The sequence below is a fragment of the Mus caroli genome, chromosome 4, assembly GCF_900094665.2.
Source record: "Mus caroli chromosome 4, CAROLI_EIJ_v1.1, whole genome shotgun sequence".
Classification (NCBI taxonomy): Eukaryota; Metazoa; Chordata; class Mammalia; order Rodentia; family Muridae; genus Mus; species Mus caroli.
The window spans coordinates 108,025,589-108,040,959 of NC_034573.1; the positions used below are offsets into that span (position 1 = coordinate 108,025,589).

Sequence of the window (15,371 nt, forward strand, 5' to 3'; positions counted from 1 at the left end):
ATTAAAACCCAAACAGCCAAATGCCAAAGATGACCCGAAGCACAAAGCAACTGACAAACAAGTCCGGACAAATCGACGGGTAATTTATAAGCTTTGCCCTAAAATCTAATTATTTGGCAATTCGAATTTGCAGCCAGCCAGGGCTCGGCAATAAATTTAACCCGCCATAAATTATTTAGGAGCAGGCTATGGTGTAAATCAAAACCACGAGTGTTTGTTTAAGAAATAAGCTCCTTGTGCATAAAATGCGCCACCACCCCCCCAAGACCTGCTAGGCAAACCCTGCCCAGTGCATCCTCACTCCTCCCGATGAGCAGGAGGCGCCCCACTCACCCCAGGAAGGGTTACTGCTGTATCAGATTATATCCAGATTTAATAGGCATTGGATAAGCCCTGCATGTTTGCTGTTTGTGGTTAGGTTGCCTCTGGATTTTGACCAAATCCTTTAGTACAGGGGCTAGAAGGAAGGGCTAGATTACGTGTTATTGTCTCTAAGTTGAGGAAATGTCTGTTTGCTCTTCTTAGATTCACTTAGGCAGATCTGAAAGTGATCTTCTCAGGTCTCCCATTTCAGATGAGATCACAGAAACATTAGCGCAGGGTGAGAAGAACGTGTGCTTTGGGAAAATGGGGTAGACCACTACTGTCAGTAGTCCCCCTTGCTGCCAGTCCCAGTGGCCCGCTGAGCCCTTTCTGCTACTGACTTCTGTTGTTGTCTTACTGTCTTTGAGCATAACCTAATGTCCACAGAGAATTTAGTTGAAGGAAGTTTCCATACCCTAACAACAAGCCCTACAGGTTTATTTCCTGTGATCTTCAACAGTTGGGGGTGAACTTTCACTTGAAGTACCATTGCAGTCTTGTCATGTTTATTAAGGGATCCACTGAGACTCCTAGTCGATCAGTTTTAAATCAAATGATCTTAAAACCTGTGTTCTTGCTCGCTTATGTAGGAAAAAGCAAATGAATATTTGCTTGGTGCTTCCTTTGTTTTCTCTCCCTTCTGGGAGAAAAATTGCAGCTGGTATTTTACACACAGAGAGAGAGAGAGACAGAGAGAGAGACAGAGAGAGAGAGAGACAGAGGAAGAGGAGAGAGAGAAAGAAAATAAATGCAGCAGGGTAAGAACCTGGGTACTTTGAAAATTCCACATTTGGAGGTTTTTGTCCTTAGTTGTCAGTTTTGGCCACTTCCCAACCTCCCCACCGCTCCCAGTCCAGCTATATTATCTCACTGTGCCCTCGGACAGCTGAATGGTGTAAGGTAACCTGTACCTGTTCCAATTTTGGCACCGGTAGTAGTGTGTTCTAGAGACCTCTGATCCCAGGCAAACTAGACAGTTTGGCTAAACCTGGGATTGAGTGGTTGGTAGCAGTTGAGGAAGGAAACTGTTCAGAGGTACAAGAATGGATGACTCTAGTAGACATTGCTTGGAGTGCTCTGAATCTGGCCTGGTGCCACCATTTACTTTGTCATCTTAGGCAGATCACCTCCCAGATCCTGTGGAAAATCCCAGAAAGCAGAGTGCTTCCTGGTGACAGGTACTAGCTCTGTCTCCTATTTGTCAGTTCCTCCCTGTTTGCACACAACAGAAGTTGAGAAAGGGAGGACCAAGAGGCAGATGCCGGAGATGCAGACTGAAGGCTCAGGTCTCTCCCTTCCCGAACTCAGCCTCGTGGCCCCGATCTGGCTACAGAGCTCAGAAGACTCTTTAGGAACATTCCTCTAGGACTTCTGCCTAGGCCATCCACACACACTACCGCTGGGGCGTTGAGGAGTGTGCTGTTTTCCCTATAGAACAGTCAGCCCTACTTGTCTCTTTTTCCCCCTCCTTTTTTGGAGTCCCAGCTCTGTCCTTTACCAGCAGCATAGTTGATAAGGGGCCATCATATCTTTGAGCCTCAGTTTATTGTAAAATATCAACAGTAATGATTTCCACCTAATAAGTTGTTTAGAGGATTAAGGTAATTTCTCTTAGCCCTTAGCAGAGTGTCTACCACAGAAGAAACAAGAAGCAGAGGGAACAGGATGACTGCATTCTCCACACAGCAGAGAGTGCTGGGGACCATCTCCTTTTGTTCTTTGCCCAGAGTCTTGAGCATGCTGAGAGAAGTGCCAGGCCTCACTCCTGTGCCTGGGTGCTTGGGATGTCTTAAATAGTAGGTGCTTATCAGTGTTGGTTTATGATCTGATGCTGGTGCTGATGACGTGACCCATCTCCCAGGGTTAGTGAGCTTAAGATAAGAAAATGAAAGGCAAAGAACAAAAGCCTAACACTTGGTATGTCCCTCCACTGTCCATTGTTTGCTCAGTTGTCATGTCTACTTACTAATTCAAGCACTTCTCCAAGGCACAAGTTACTCATCTCTTAAGCTCCACTTTATCTAACATAGTAGCCCCCTAGTAGTTTAATTGAATGTGAATGGCATAGGGAGATAAAGGAATTATGGAACTATTCTTAGAAGCCAGAAAGAGGCCTTATAAATACAGACTGGGTCTCCTTCCTCTGGAGCAGAGGCACTCAACTGTTCCTGAGAGGAAAACCAACCAAACAACCCTCTTCTTTCTGGGGGAAATGAGAAAACTGGGCAAGGGAAAAGGGAGAGGAGCGGGGATATGCTGCCGTTATCTGAGAGCAACCGGAGCTAAAAGCTGGCACTTGGACACATCTTCACAGATCTTTGGGTCGGTATTGATACCATCTACCTGTAGCATTGTGCAGGGCGGGGTGGGGGGGGGAGTGGGAGTGTTGTCTTTGACCATTATCAGTCAAAACAGGCTAGGAAATGTTTGGCTTGGCTCAGGCACACCTGATGCAGAGGTATGGCAGCTGGGTGCGGCGTTGGGTTCTTCTCCATGCCTGCTGTGTGGCTTGCTGGACAGTGCGGGATGGAAAGAAGTTATCTGTAAGGTCTTTCTGCTCTGACCCCTCAGAGGGTCTTCTTTTTACATTTGTATTTGTGATTTATGTGTGAGTGTGTGTGTGTGTGTGTGTGTGTATACATATAAGTGCAAGTGCACTTATAGGCCAGAGGCTGCAGATCCCCCTGAACTTAGTTACAGCGGCTGTGAGCCACCTGATGGATGTGAGTAATGAGAACTGAACTCAGGTTTTCTGCAAGAGCAGTGCATGCTCTTAACAGCTGAGCCATCTCCCCAGCTCCATTTAAAACAATTGTTTGTTTTGTTTTTAGGAATCTTTCAAGAGTCTTCTGCCATAAGCTCCTCTTTGCATTTCAGCGGTTCAGAGGACTAGGTCCTGTGCAGTCAGGTTGTTACAGTTCCTGATGCTTCCTGAGGAAAGACTCCAGGATAATGGCCATGTTGTGTATATGTGACTCCTGTGAGTCCCTATTGAGTTTTGAGGACTAGGCCTGGCTGACAGGCCGATCTCACGTGCCTTGAGCCTTGGGTTTAGGCATCTTGGGGGTTTCTTTCTTTTTCTTTTTTCCTCCCATGGGAGCTGAGACAGGTCTCAGTAAGGTGAATTTGGTCCTTAGCTCTGTGTCCCTAGAGTGAAGGAAGCATTAGCAGGAGAGTCTGGATGCAGAGCGAGCTTCAGTGGGAGGAGATTCAAGGCCGGGTTTGCAGAGCCTGCTGAGGAAGCTGGTACAGCTCTGGTCAGAGCAGGAGCTGAAGCACGTCCTGTTTTAGTATACTAATGAAATTCCAGATTTGTAATAGCATTTCACATATCTAAAACAAACCGTGTGCTTGTAAAAAAGTAGAAAGAGATCAACTTTAAGCCATACATTCTTGGTAATAGAGGTTTTCCCCTATTTATGTTTGATAGATATTTTTGTTTCCAGAGGAATGTCAACTCCTAATTTCATAATGTATCACAGGCTTAAGAAAATTGAATTTAATAAAAGCCAAAGATGAATGGCATCCTTAAAGGTCCCAACACTTGTCTTTATTAGCAGGACAAACTGCAGGTCTCCAAACACTGTTTCTTTCCAAATGAAAGTTTAAATGAAAAGTACAGTTGTGTCACAGGTTAAATCTCATTTCGGGCCCAGCTAACGTTGTTAGTGAGGAGCTGCTGTATTTGTTTCCTTGGACACCAGGGCAGCCAAACTCACCAGGCTGTGCAGCTCTTTCTATGGCGGGGGTGGGGTGGGGTGGGGTGCGGTGGGGGCATGTTTCTCCTATTTAGTAGGAGAGGGAGGATTTACTGCAGACTCTGGGGTTATGGTGGGGGTGGGGTCTAACTCATGAACCACAGCTCTTGGGAATTGTGGGTATGTGAATTTTTAGGAACAGTGTGTATGGTATATGTGTGAGTGCTCAACTTAGTTGTCCAAAGCAAAACTCCCCTCTGCTTGGGCTCCTTTTATAGTGCTTTGTGGGAACAAAGGCTTACCAGTTGGAGAACGAGGCCTTCACTCCACTGGGAGAAGAGGTGTCTATCAGGAGCCTAGGGAGCAGTCTGGGCCTTCCTGCCCTTAACCTTGCAGCCGTTTTGCCCTTCCTGTGTCTGGTAATAAGTTCTCTTCAGCTTCTTCATCTCTGGGGATCAGCTCAGGGGGACCAGGTAGGCTCCCATCAGCTAATGAGTCTGGTCGAATGACACTTTCACAGGGGTCACATATCAGTACCTTGCTTATCAGATATTTACATTATGATCCATACAGTAGCAAAATTACAATTACTAAGTAGCAACAAAAATAATTTTCTGGTTGGGAGGGTCACCGCAACCTTTAACTGTATTAAAGGGTCACACTGGCCTAGGGCTATCAGGCAACCAGAGCCTTTAAATTTCTCTGATATGAAATCTAACTGCATTGATTTGTTTCTCAGTCTTACTGTTAGGCTTTGGGTTGAAATAAATACTTAAAAAAACAAGTCCATAATATTAGTGGATATGTTTCCATAGGATGGTAGTTGTCTTCCTTGGGACATAGAGACAGTTGACAACTTTCTGTTTTCCTGCCCACTGGTTTGCTGAGTGTGGTCAGGAGTGGTCAGCAGTGGTGGTTTCTCTATTGCTCTTCTAGACCGTCTCTGCCTTGCCTTTGATGATTCTAGGAGGATCTTCTCTAGAGTGAGGGTTCTGGGGTAGGCACGCCCTGGAGCGGGGCCCTGTGTGGGCAGAGCTCCCTTTTGTCTCTGCAGTGCAGGCTTTTTTCACATGCTAATTTTACTTGGAGGATTTTGCTTTTATTTATTTTTTTATTATTTCCTATTTGTCTCTTCCAGATGTTTTCAGGGCAGTTTTTTTTGTGTGTGGGTGTTGTAAACTAATTCCATTCATGTTTTAAAAATTTATGAAAGCGCTAATAAAAATGTCAAAGTGGTAAAAATGTTAGCTTTTCCTCTGCTTTGATTAAATTTTGCAAACTGTTTTTGAATATTAAAAAGCAATATATTTTTTTATTCTCTCCCCTTGGTTTCCCTCTTCTCTCTGCTGCGCGTGCTCTCTCCTGCCCTCTCCCCCCTCTGGTGCATCCCTCCCTCTCCAGGAACGATGTATGAGGCGTGCTGCACAGCCAGCGTTCTGCAAGCCTGTTTGCACACCAGGACCTTGGTGCTGTGCATCTCTATTAAATAACGGAGACAAATTAATCTTAGAGACACCAAACAAATTGTCACTCCTCCTCCTCCTCTTCCATTACCTTCCAGCAGACTGGGAAGGGCTTGCTAAGCGGTTGGGCGGGTAGGGGCAGGCAAAGGGGAGTGTGCAGTGCTTGAAAGGAAAGGTGGGAGGCACTAGCCTCTATTAACTTGTGTTCCGTGTTCTTGTCTCTCAGGTCCCCTTTGGCTTTATTTGGGGAGTTTGTTTGTTTGTTACCTTTTTTTTCCTCACAAAAACTAATGAAGATCCCCTGACTCCCCCCCCCCCCCCCGCCCCATCCCATCCCATCACGGGCAGTGTTTAAGATTCATACAAGGAAGTCTGTGCTGAGTGATGGCTGCTTGCTTACCTGGAGATCCAGACACTTCAGGACAACAGCCTGGGCAAGAAAGAGATGGAAGGCCTTTCTTTGTCTTAGAGGATCATCCGCATGGGCCTCTGTGAGGGAAACAGACAGAGTGTACCACTGTCTTCCTTCCCTAAAAACGATGAGAAGGCTTTAGCAGTATGAGCAGTGGAATTATAAATGTTGACATCACCTCTTCTAGCCTTGGGTTTGAGCCGGCAGAAGGAATGAGCCACAAACACTCATTCTTTCTTGGCTTTGCATAGTTATTTGAAATGGTTGATCAAAATAACTCACCTTCTTTTCTGTCTCTTTGGCATTGTAGGAAATCATTGAGTTCCCCATCCTGAAGTTGAATGGCCGGACCATGGAAATTGAGTCTACTTTCCACATGTATGTCCAGCCTGTAGTCCACCCACAGCTTACCCCCTTCTGTACAGAGGTAAGGGCTGCTGGGAGAGGAGCTTTGGGATTGTTGGTTTATGCAGGCCACTTAGGGAAAGCTAGCTCCAATCAGTGGTTAAGACAAGAGCCCAGCAATGGCTTTTCACTTGACTTTAATCTGTAACTGCTTGAATATCTGTTCCCAGGGACAGCAGGGATACAGTTTGCCCCAGACTCCCCAACATTTTCCTTTCCTTCTTGTTCTCAGTATTCCTGGGCAATTGGACACGTGGAGTCAGTCTAGGAGTCGTATGGGACTTCTGGGGCTCAGGTTCTTTCCAGTTCCGTTTTCAGTAGGGCCTGTTTTGCAACAGTGAGGATTTCAGTTGCTTGGAAGGAATTGTTATGTCCAGGTTTTCTTAGCTTCCTGAGATGTTACTGTTGCTCTGTTCAGCAAAGTAAAGCATGACTTTCCCACCCAGGACCGAGAAGATAGGGTGGCCAAGGCAGAGTGTCCGTATCTTGGTTTGTCCTGTACTTGGCTACCTTGTCTGCAGATTAGCACTGACCCCATTTTACAGAACCGAGATTTTGATAATTGCTGGAGGTTTAAAAGAGCTATCATCAGGGTGGAGGAAGTGCAGCTCCTGAGAGGGCTAACTCTCAGAATGGTGCAGAGACGCCGCCTTCTGTGGCCATTTTCCTATAGTGTACCCTGCCAGGCATTTTGTGGTAGAATTACCAGTCAGGCACACATGGCAGCAGAGGTGACAGAAAACATTAATTTGGAGCTGAGATATATTGAGCCTTTGTGCCTTCATATAAAGACCTCCTTTCTACACATAAGTGAAAATACGGGAAAGAAGTACTTGAGGAAGCCTGGACAATTGTTGTGGAAGAGGCTGGGGAAAGACCTGCAGGTTGCAATGTGTGTTTCAGTGGGCCCTGAGGCTGAGTAGCCCAGATATGGGGTCTCCAGAGCTGCTCCTGAATTCAGAGCCAGTGTTTGCTCTCTGACCCAGCTCAGCCTTTTATGGCAGGTACCCATCTGCCCAGATGTCCTTTCTCCTAAGCCTTTCACTCCAGCTCGTGGTGTTGAAGCTTGCCATCATTTCCCCCTTTCCCACAGAGTGAGTGGCTAGTTTGCCCTTTGCCCTCTTTTGGAAAGTCACTGGTGGAAGGTTACACTAGCCACTACCTAAGACCCCCGTCGGCTAGGAAGCTGTGCCACGCCCTCTCTCCATCTAGGTACTATCCAGACCACCCTGGTTTGCTTGGCTTTGGGGAACAAATGATCTGGGCACTATGAGTCCACACTGCCTGGTATGAGGCAGAGACCCAGATCTTGGAGTGGTTGCTGCCTATTGAGGAATGGAAAGTGCTGCTGGGGCTGGCCTTAGGCAAGAGTCGGTGCTCTGGACTAGGGACCATCCTCCAGAGTGGGCATGGGGGGGTGCCCAGAAGTATCCTTTTCTTCTTGACAGTTCTACCCAAGAACATCCATAATGGGAGGGCAGTGAGGGGTAGGGTCCTGTGTTGGGATCCTGGCTGCACAACTGTTAGATCTGGTTGTGAGGCATTGGGTTGATATCTCAGCACTCTCCGACCCCCTGGCTCCTGCTCTGTCCCTACCCACTGCAGTGTGCCTTATGCTTTCTTGTGCTCCAGACCTGCTCAGGTTTGCAGCCTTCCTTGGTACATAGCCTGGATGATGGTTACCCCAAATCACATTGATCCAAAAGCTTGTACTTTGGTTATTTATCTGTTTTGCTACTCTATAATGAGTTCTTGGAGTGCTGAACTAGACCTGGCCTGTTTTTGCCTCTACTTCTATGAGGTAGTCTAGTTCCATGTGCACTCATAAACAGGAACTATTGCCAAGGAGGTAAGCTACTGTACTGTTGGCTTGGCCTTTTAGTTTTTAAGCAAAACGAAACCCAAAAAACAAACAAAACCAAATTTCTCTGAATTGGGAGGGGATATACACAAGCTGCGATGCGTGTTGGACAGAGGGCAGCTTATAGGAGTTGGTTCTCCTCCCTGTACCTTTCATGGTTTGAACTCAGATTCTCAGGCTTGAGGGTAAGTGCCCTTATTGGATGAGCCATCTTGGTGGCCTCTGACTTGTCCCTTTGAGTGAGTCAAGTCTCTCTGGAAAACCCTACATTACCTTCGTGTTGCCCTGACTCCATCCCAGCTGTGACGCGGTCTTGAGAGGAAGTAAGGATACAGGGGGAGGCCTCACCCGCCCTGGCAGTAGCCGATTTTAGGATGGCAGTGGGATTAACCTACCCAGAGACATATTAATCTCTCATTAATAAATGTGTGAGCAGTGGTCTTACACCTCTAGCTTGGACACAAGTGCCTCCTCTAGCAGAGTGTGTTTTTCAAGTGCACAGGAGAGTCTTAAGAACCCTAGTATGGTCAGGTGCAGTGCAATTGCCTATCATCTCAACACTCTTCAGTCAGAAACAGGAGTAGAAACTGTAGTTCAGTGCCAGCCTGGACTACATGAGGCTGTCTCAGACAAGCAAATGGCTCAGCATGATGACCCTTGCATGTAATCTCTGTACCTAAGAGGCTGAGACGGGAGGCTGGGAGTTTGAGGCCATCCTAGATTAGCCCAGTGAGATCAAGGCTATAATACAAGGCTCGGGGCTATGTAATAACTCTTGTCTCAAAAAAAAAAAAAACAAAAAAAACAAAAAACAAAAAAAAAAAAACTACCCAAACAAAACTTGTAGCCTGTGTGCATATATATGTGAGCATGTTTGTATAGTGTTGGACCATAGACAAGGCTTTGGCCTGAACAGGTCTGTAGTCCCACACAAATGCTCATGCTGCTTTGTGAGAAGGGTCTCAGCCTCTTGAGTCATCAGGTCATTGACACTCATGCTGAGCCCAAGTTCTGTCCCAGCCTGTGAGCTTGGGCTTCAACAGCTAGGCTGCTGCGGCCCCTGACCACGTATAGTCTTTTGTTGTTCTTGTTGCTGTGAAAGAAACAAAACAAAACAAAAAAACCAGAGAAATACCCATTTTGCTAAATGCCAGTAAAGGGCTTTGTCTTGCACCTGTAGTTATAAAGGGTGAGATTTATTGGCCTCTTTGTGTGAAGAGAAAGAGTGGGCCTGATTATCAGATTGCACACCAGAGACAAGTGCTTATGTAATCAACAAACTGTCTTGGTGTCAGAATACGATTGTGTTGGAGATAAGCTGTGAAAGGAGACTGGCTGACCGCTGACATGCTGTTGGCGCTGAGTTTTCTGGCTGCTCTCTGGAGTTGCTACTGTTTCCAATGAAGCCAGCTCATCCTGGACAAAGCCCTCATATAGGTAGGGGCAACGGGAACCAGCAGTGTTATCAGTTAGGTCAAAAGTCCCTTCCTGTGGTTTCTGATTCTGGAGAAGTGGGAGTTAATCTGTAAGTCCTCAGTGAAAGGAATCAGAGAGCACACATTAATTCTTTCCCCCACATCTCCTACCTTAAGTGGTTAAGGCCTCTGAGTCCTCTTTAGCCTATGAGCCCTGGTTCTCAGCTTAACAAATACTTGGCTTTGCTCTAGTACCTTTCATTGTGAGGCTAAGAAAGCCTTTTGCAAACATGTATTAATCTAAGTGGGATGGGCTTAAAACTACACCGTGAAGGATTTAAGTTAGACCTAAGATGGAACTTCCCAGTTAATTTTATACAGTAATCTCTCTCCCTCATCATTTTTAGCTTAGCTGTGTATGAAGTACAGGGACCAACTTTCTCAGTTTTAACCCCTTTCAGCCAGTGTACACTGGCAGAGCTGGTAAGAGGTAGCTCATTCCTTGGGTAATAAGTCTATTCCCTCCAAGAACTCCCTCAGTCCCTTATGGCTAGAAGGAGTCCCACAGAAGGCCATGTCTAGTTGAACTACTGTTCAAGCCTTTGTCTCTGAGGCTGACTTCAGACCTCCAGGAACTCAGTAATGAGCCACCCTGGAAATGCATGCCATCTAGGAAGCATGGAGAGCACAGATGCCCTCCATGCCAGGTCTGTGATGCCTGATGGCTGAGCCCTAGTGTGGGGAGAGGTGGGCTGACTTCAGCCTACAGCAGGGCACTTGGGGTGGTGGGCTGACTGCAGCCTTCCAGCAGGGCACTTGGGGTGGTGGGCTGACTGCAGCCTTCCAGCAGGGTACTTGGGGTGGTGGGCTGACTGCAGCCTTCCAGCAGGGTACTTGGGGTGGTGGGCTGACTGCAGCCTTCCAGCAGGGTACTTGGGGTGGCGGGCTGACTGCAGCCTTCCAGCAGGGTACTGGGGTGGCGGGCTGACTGCAGCCTTCCAGCAGGGTACTTGGGGTGGTGGGCTGACTGCAGCCTTCCAGCAGGGCACTTGGGGTGGCGGGCTGACTGCAGCCTTCCAGCAGGGTACTGGGGTGGCCCCTGGTTTTCTTTTCAGGTGATGTGACTTTTTATAATTAATGAATTCTTTTTTGTGTGCTGAAGTTTGAACTGAGGGCCTTGAGTGTGCTAAAGCCAGTGCTGTGCTACTAAACTACAGGTGTACTGTTTCTTACTTATTTCTGCTTTTCCCAGGGCCTAGGGGTCCATGGGTGCTGACTTGAGTACTGGTGAGAGGAGGGAAAGCTCCTGCTCTGTGCCTTTGTCTGCACATGGAAGACTTTGCAAAGCTCTTCAGTGTCAGGCTTTACCCAATTACTCTGGGCGGGAGCCAAAGAAGTAGGCCTGGGCCTTGCCCTAGGACTCATTCTAGATTCAGACTGAAGCTTGGACCCTGGAGTTTTCTAAGAAGTGGGAGTGGCTGTGGGCCTTTCCCACTACAGCCCTGACCCTTAATCATCCCTCTATCCTAGAAGAATTTAGCAGGAAGGAATGAGACTGGAATGAACAGCTATAGTCTAGCTGTCAGTGTGACTTCTGGGAGGTGGACCTGGAGTTAAGGATGAGAGTCTATTTCTGACTATTGGTCCCTATATGCCTGACAGAAAATCCAGGGCCCCTGCCTGCCTGCCTGCCTGCCCTGGGTGTGGCTCTGGGAGCTAGCCGGGCTGGGCATAGAGCACTATGGTGAAGAGGGCAATTCCACGAGCAGGGTTTTAGTGTACCTGTGCAGGCTCCTGCTTCTCTGGCACATAGTAGTTGTTAGGAGAATGAACAAGAGGAATGCTCTGTTCTCAAATTAAAACCTCCCTCCCATGTGGGGTGCCTCACTCTCCCTCTACACGGTATGCGGCCGGAGACCAGTCTTTTCTTCTTTTTGACTCAGGCCCTCCCTCTGCTGGGCAGTTCTTTGGTCTCCCAAGCAAGGAAAGGGTGTGGAGGTGCCAGCCGGGTGGGCATGCTGTGGGTTAAAGCCTTGCAAAAGAACAGTGTAGTTAATCTTTCTAATTTATTTTCCTTTTAGACCATGGGAAGTCTGTAGGCAGCAGCTGTTACCCAATTAAAATACAGATTAATATAAAAACAGTTTCTGGAATATAAAATAGAGTGGCTGTGTCCTTACACTTCCTTAAAATACCACCTAATAATGACTTGATGAACTACAGAAACCCACCTAGAGGAACTCAGCATTCTTAAAATGAAAATTTCTTCCCTAAAAGGTGTGTATTACCATTCCATGTAAGTCACTATGAGAAAATAACCTTCCCTTTTAGAGGTGGCACTTTCTGTGAATTAGGTATTTGGTATTCATTAAATGTAATTATAGTTTAATTGGAGTTTTAAACCCCTTCCCCCACTTCAACAAAAAAGTTGTTTCCAAGCCAGCCGACATACTCTTTGTGAGAATAGCCAGGACATTATAGCACTGAGCTATCTAACTTAGTGTCTGAGATATGGTAGCATTGTGATTTCTAGCTAGTGTCTGGGACATGGTAGCATTGTGATTTCTAGCTAGTGTCCAGGACAGGGCCTCAGGATTTAAACTGATGGGAACTCTGAGCCTACTCTGTGCTTGAGGGATACGTTTATTTCAGAAATAACAAGCTTGCTTAAAGCTAGGCCTGACCTGGGCAGAGCCTATGTCCTGAGCCAGTTTCTGGGCCAGAGTCTATGCATTAGGCCTCTCTTCCCCATTGTTCGCTCCAGGTGGCCTTCTAGCTTGCTTGGCAGGGCAGTGTGGAGGACTGAGGTGTCCATAGTTCTGAGTCTTATCCTGTGTTACCCAATTAATATAAAAACAGTTTCTGGAATATAAAGTAAGTGGCTATGTCCTTACACTTCCTTAAAAGTGTAAATGGGGAAGTCCTGGATGGACAGAGGCTCAGAGAAAGGGAAGGGCTCAGAAAGTATACCTAGCTGGAGCACAGACTCACCAGGCCCCATGGGAGGTTCTGTGATGCTAGAGTCTAATGTGCCTTAAGACTGACTTGTGGGATCTTATTGAACCTGTTGAATACAAAAGACATGTAAAATTAAAGAAAAAATTCTCCCAAATAAAAGTTTAAATATGCATGGAGCCTGCCTTGTTGTTAACCTGTGGGTGGGCCTGTTTCAGACAAAGCTGCTGCTGGGACTATTCTCCCAGCATCCTAAGACATGGTTCCAGGCTCCCGGGCTGCCTCTGAGCTTGAAGCATCGAGGCCCCAGCTCTCACATTGGAGGAGGAATTCAGTGGACAGAATGGGCTGTTCTTCCCTTGGGCCTTGGTTGTCTACCCAAAGGCTGGTTTTTCTTTCTTTACAGCTCACCGGGATCATTCAAGCCATGGTGGATGGCCAGCCAAGCCTGCAGCAAGTGCTGGAGGTAGGTTGAATGACCTTTAATTCCTGACCTCTGACCTCTTCCTGCTGCCTTTCTTTCCCTCCCCTCCTGAGAACGTTGCCTGCCGTATAATTTGACTATGATTATGGCTTGATTAGAATAACATTTGCTGTCACATCAGTGACATGCCGTTGAGAGTATTGAACCATTGATCTGTCATCTCCAGCTGTTCCTGTCAGGGTTACTGACAAGATGTCCAAGTGCTGCCAGGAGTCAGGCAGAGCCCCTTCACCCCTCCTCACCTGGCCTGTGGCCTGTGCTGGGTGGGCTGGGGCAGAGGAGCTGCTCTGCAGCCTTACAGGGTTAGCCCCTGGGACTCGAGGTGTTTTTGTTTAGCTTTGGTGTTGGCTTCCTGTGGCATGTGAGCACTTCATTAACTCACCCAGAACTCCCCATCGATGGCTTTTGTTTGCTGTCTGCTCCTCCAGGAGCTGCAGTCAGCTGCCTGCCCCACTGCTGCTTACCGCTGGATGCGATGTGCCTGTCGGGTGCAGAGGCTGCACTGGGTAATGATTCCTAATCAGAATAATTACAACAATTGCCTATGTGAGGGAAATCAAATTAAAGACTTTAGAACTCTTGGCAGAGACCACACTTCTTGGCTATTCTCCTCAGGGAACTGGGAAAGGTTAAAGCGCTGCTTCCTGCACTCCAGCTAGAGGGAATAAGGAGGAGGCTCTGCTTGATCTTAGCCTACCCTCCCTGCACCCCTCCAGCCTCAGGGCTTTCTAAGAAGGGTTCTTTGACAGTGCTGCTCTGTGGAGGAGGGCAGACAAGAACAAGCCTGTGGATTTCATTAGGTGCTTTATTTGTTTTTAAGCCTCATAAATCCAAAACTTGGGCCATATCAGTGTTCAGGAAGAATATCAAGGGCACAGTTGCATGGCAGGTGGACAGCGAAGATGTAGAGGTGTGACATCAAAAGGGAGACACCTCCCCTTAGCTGTCCCCTGGGAGAGAGTCATGACTTGAACATCCTGGATACATCTGCATGGAGAAGGTCTGAGAGGCAGGCTTAGCTGCCTTGGTGGGAGTGGGCATTCTCAGTCTCTAGAGTGTAGAGGTTTAGGCGTTTCAGCTTAGTTTTGGACATGGTGAGGGCACTTGCAGTAGATGGCAGAAGGTAAAGGGAAGGGAAGGCAGCTTCGGTTTGCTTCTCCTGCCCTTTTGAGAGGTAGTCCATTACTAGGACTGAGGGACTCCCTCAGGATGGTTGCTCCTTGCCAGCAGTAGCCCCAAACAGCTTTGCTTTAACAGAGGATAGAGGGCAGATAGCATTTCCCAGGAATGTCTGTTGCTAGGTCCTTGCAGCTCCAAACTGGGGTCATTAACGTAATGGTCAGAGTTAAGGGGAGATGTGGTGTTCACAAGACCCCTTTCTGACAAGCCCAGGCCAGCCCTGGAGTGGGGTGCTTAGAATGTTCTGAATGTTATCCACTTTGGTATTTTGTAGGTGAGGGGAAGGTTTCCAGCATCAATCTGAGAAGAGTTTATGGAGGATAAGCACACCATACCCACCTTGTTAGTCCGGAGTCAGACACAACTAAAACCTTGTCCCAACTAGCAAGATGCTTGCCTGATTTATTTATTCTGAGTAGAGCTCAGGCTGGGCTCCATAGACCGCTAGTGATGGGAAGGGCTGCCAACAGATTGGAGTTGTCTTGTGGTTCCTATTGCCTCTTTTCACTTAGGTAGGACAAGGGAGGTCAGACCTGTGTGTCTGGGCAGGCTCACAGTGAAAGATGCTCGCTAAGTTTCTGCCACATGGTGGAGTGTTAAGTGCTTCCTGGGGCAAAGCCATGGCCATGCTGAGTCATTCTGACAGTCCTGTCCTCTTCTGTTCTGTTCTCTCCTTTCCCACTGTGAGTTGGGTTGTTGGAATGCTACCATGTGGGGCACTTACTTGAGCATATAGAGCCAGCCAGGTATTATTGATTTGGGGAGCTCTGGGTTAAATCTTTTCTCTTCAGTGAAGTTTATCTTTTCTTTTAGGTGACCTTGGGGTAAAAGATGTGATAGCATGTGACTGCACATGTGTGCACATGTGTATAAGGGATTAAGCTAGAGAGCTGAGGGAGGCAGATCATTCAGCAGCCGAATACCCAGCCTCTGTGCTTCGGAGGTTCCTTGCCTGGAGGTGATTTTTAGGCATATAGGTAGACTGTGAAAGAAGGTTCAGAGCGTGTGATTTACCAGTGTGTGCTGGGAGCAGCGCTTACATTCTGCTTACTGGCCTGACACAGAATTAGAGGGGGTCCTGGGTCTTATTACTGGATGCCTCTAGCACCTCAGAAGTGTCTGCCAGGGAGCTTAGC

At 47.3% G+C, this 15,371-nt stretch overlaps 1 protein-coding gene across 3 annotated transcripts in view; it reads left to right on the forward strand.

Annotated features, from left to right (window-relative positions):
- Eri3 (ERI1 exoribonuclease family member 3) overlaps positions 1-15,371 on the forward strand; it is a 124,337-nt gene that overhangs the window by 25,828 nt on the left and 83,138 nt on the right. For all 3 annotated transcript variants that reach the window (XM_021159298.2, XM_021159299.2, XM_029476773.1), the window contains 2 exons: positions 6,247-6,363; positions 12,979-13,038. In XM_021159298.2, coding sequence (XP_021014957.1) covers positions 6,247-6,363; positions 12,979-13,038 — 177 coding nt within the window. The remainder of the gene's footprint in view (positions 1-6,246; positions 6,364-12,978; positions 13,039-15,371) is intronic.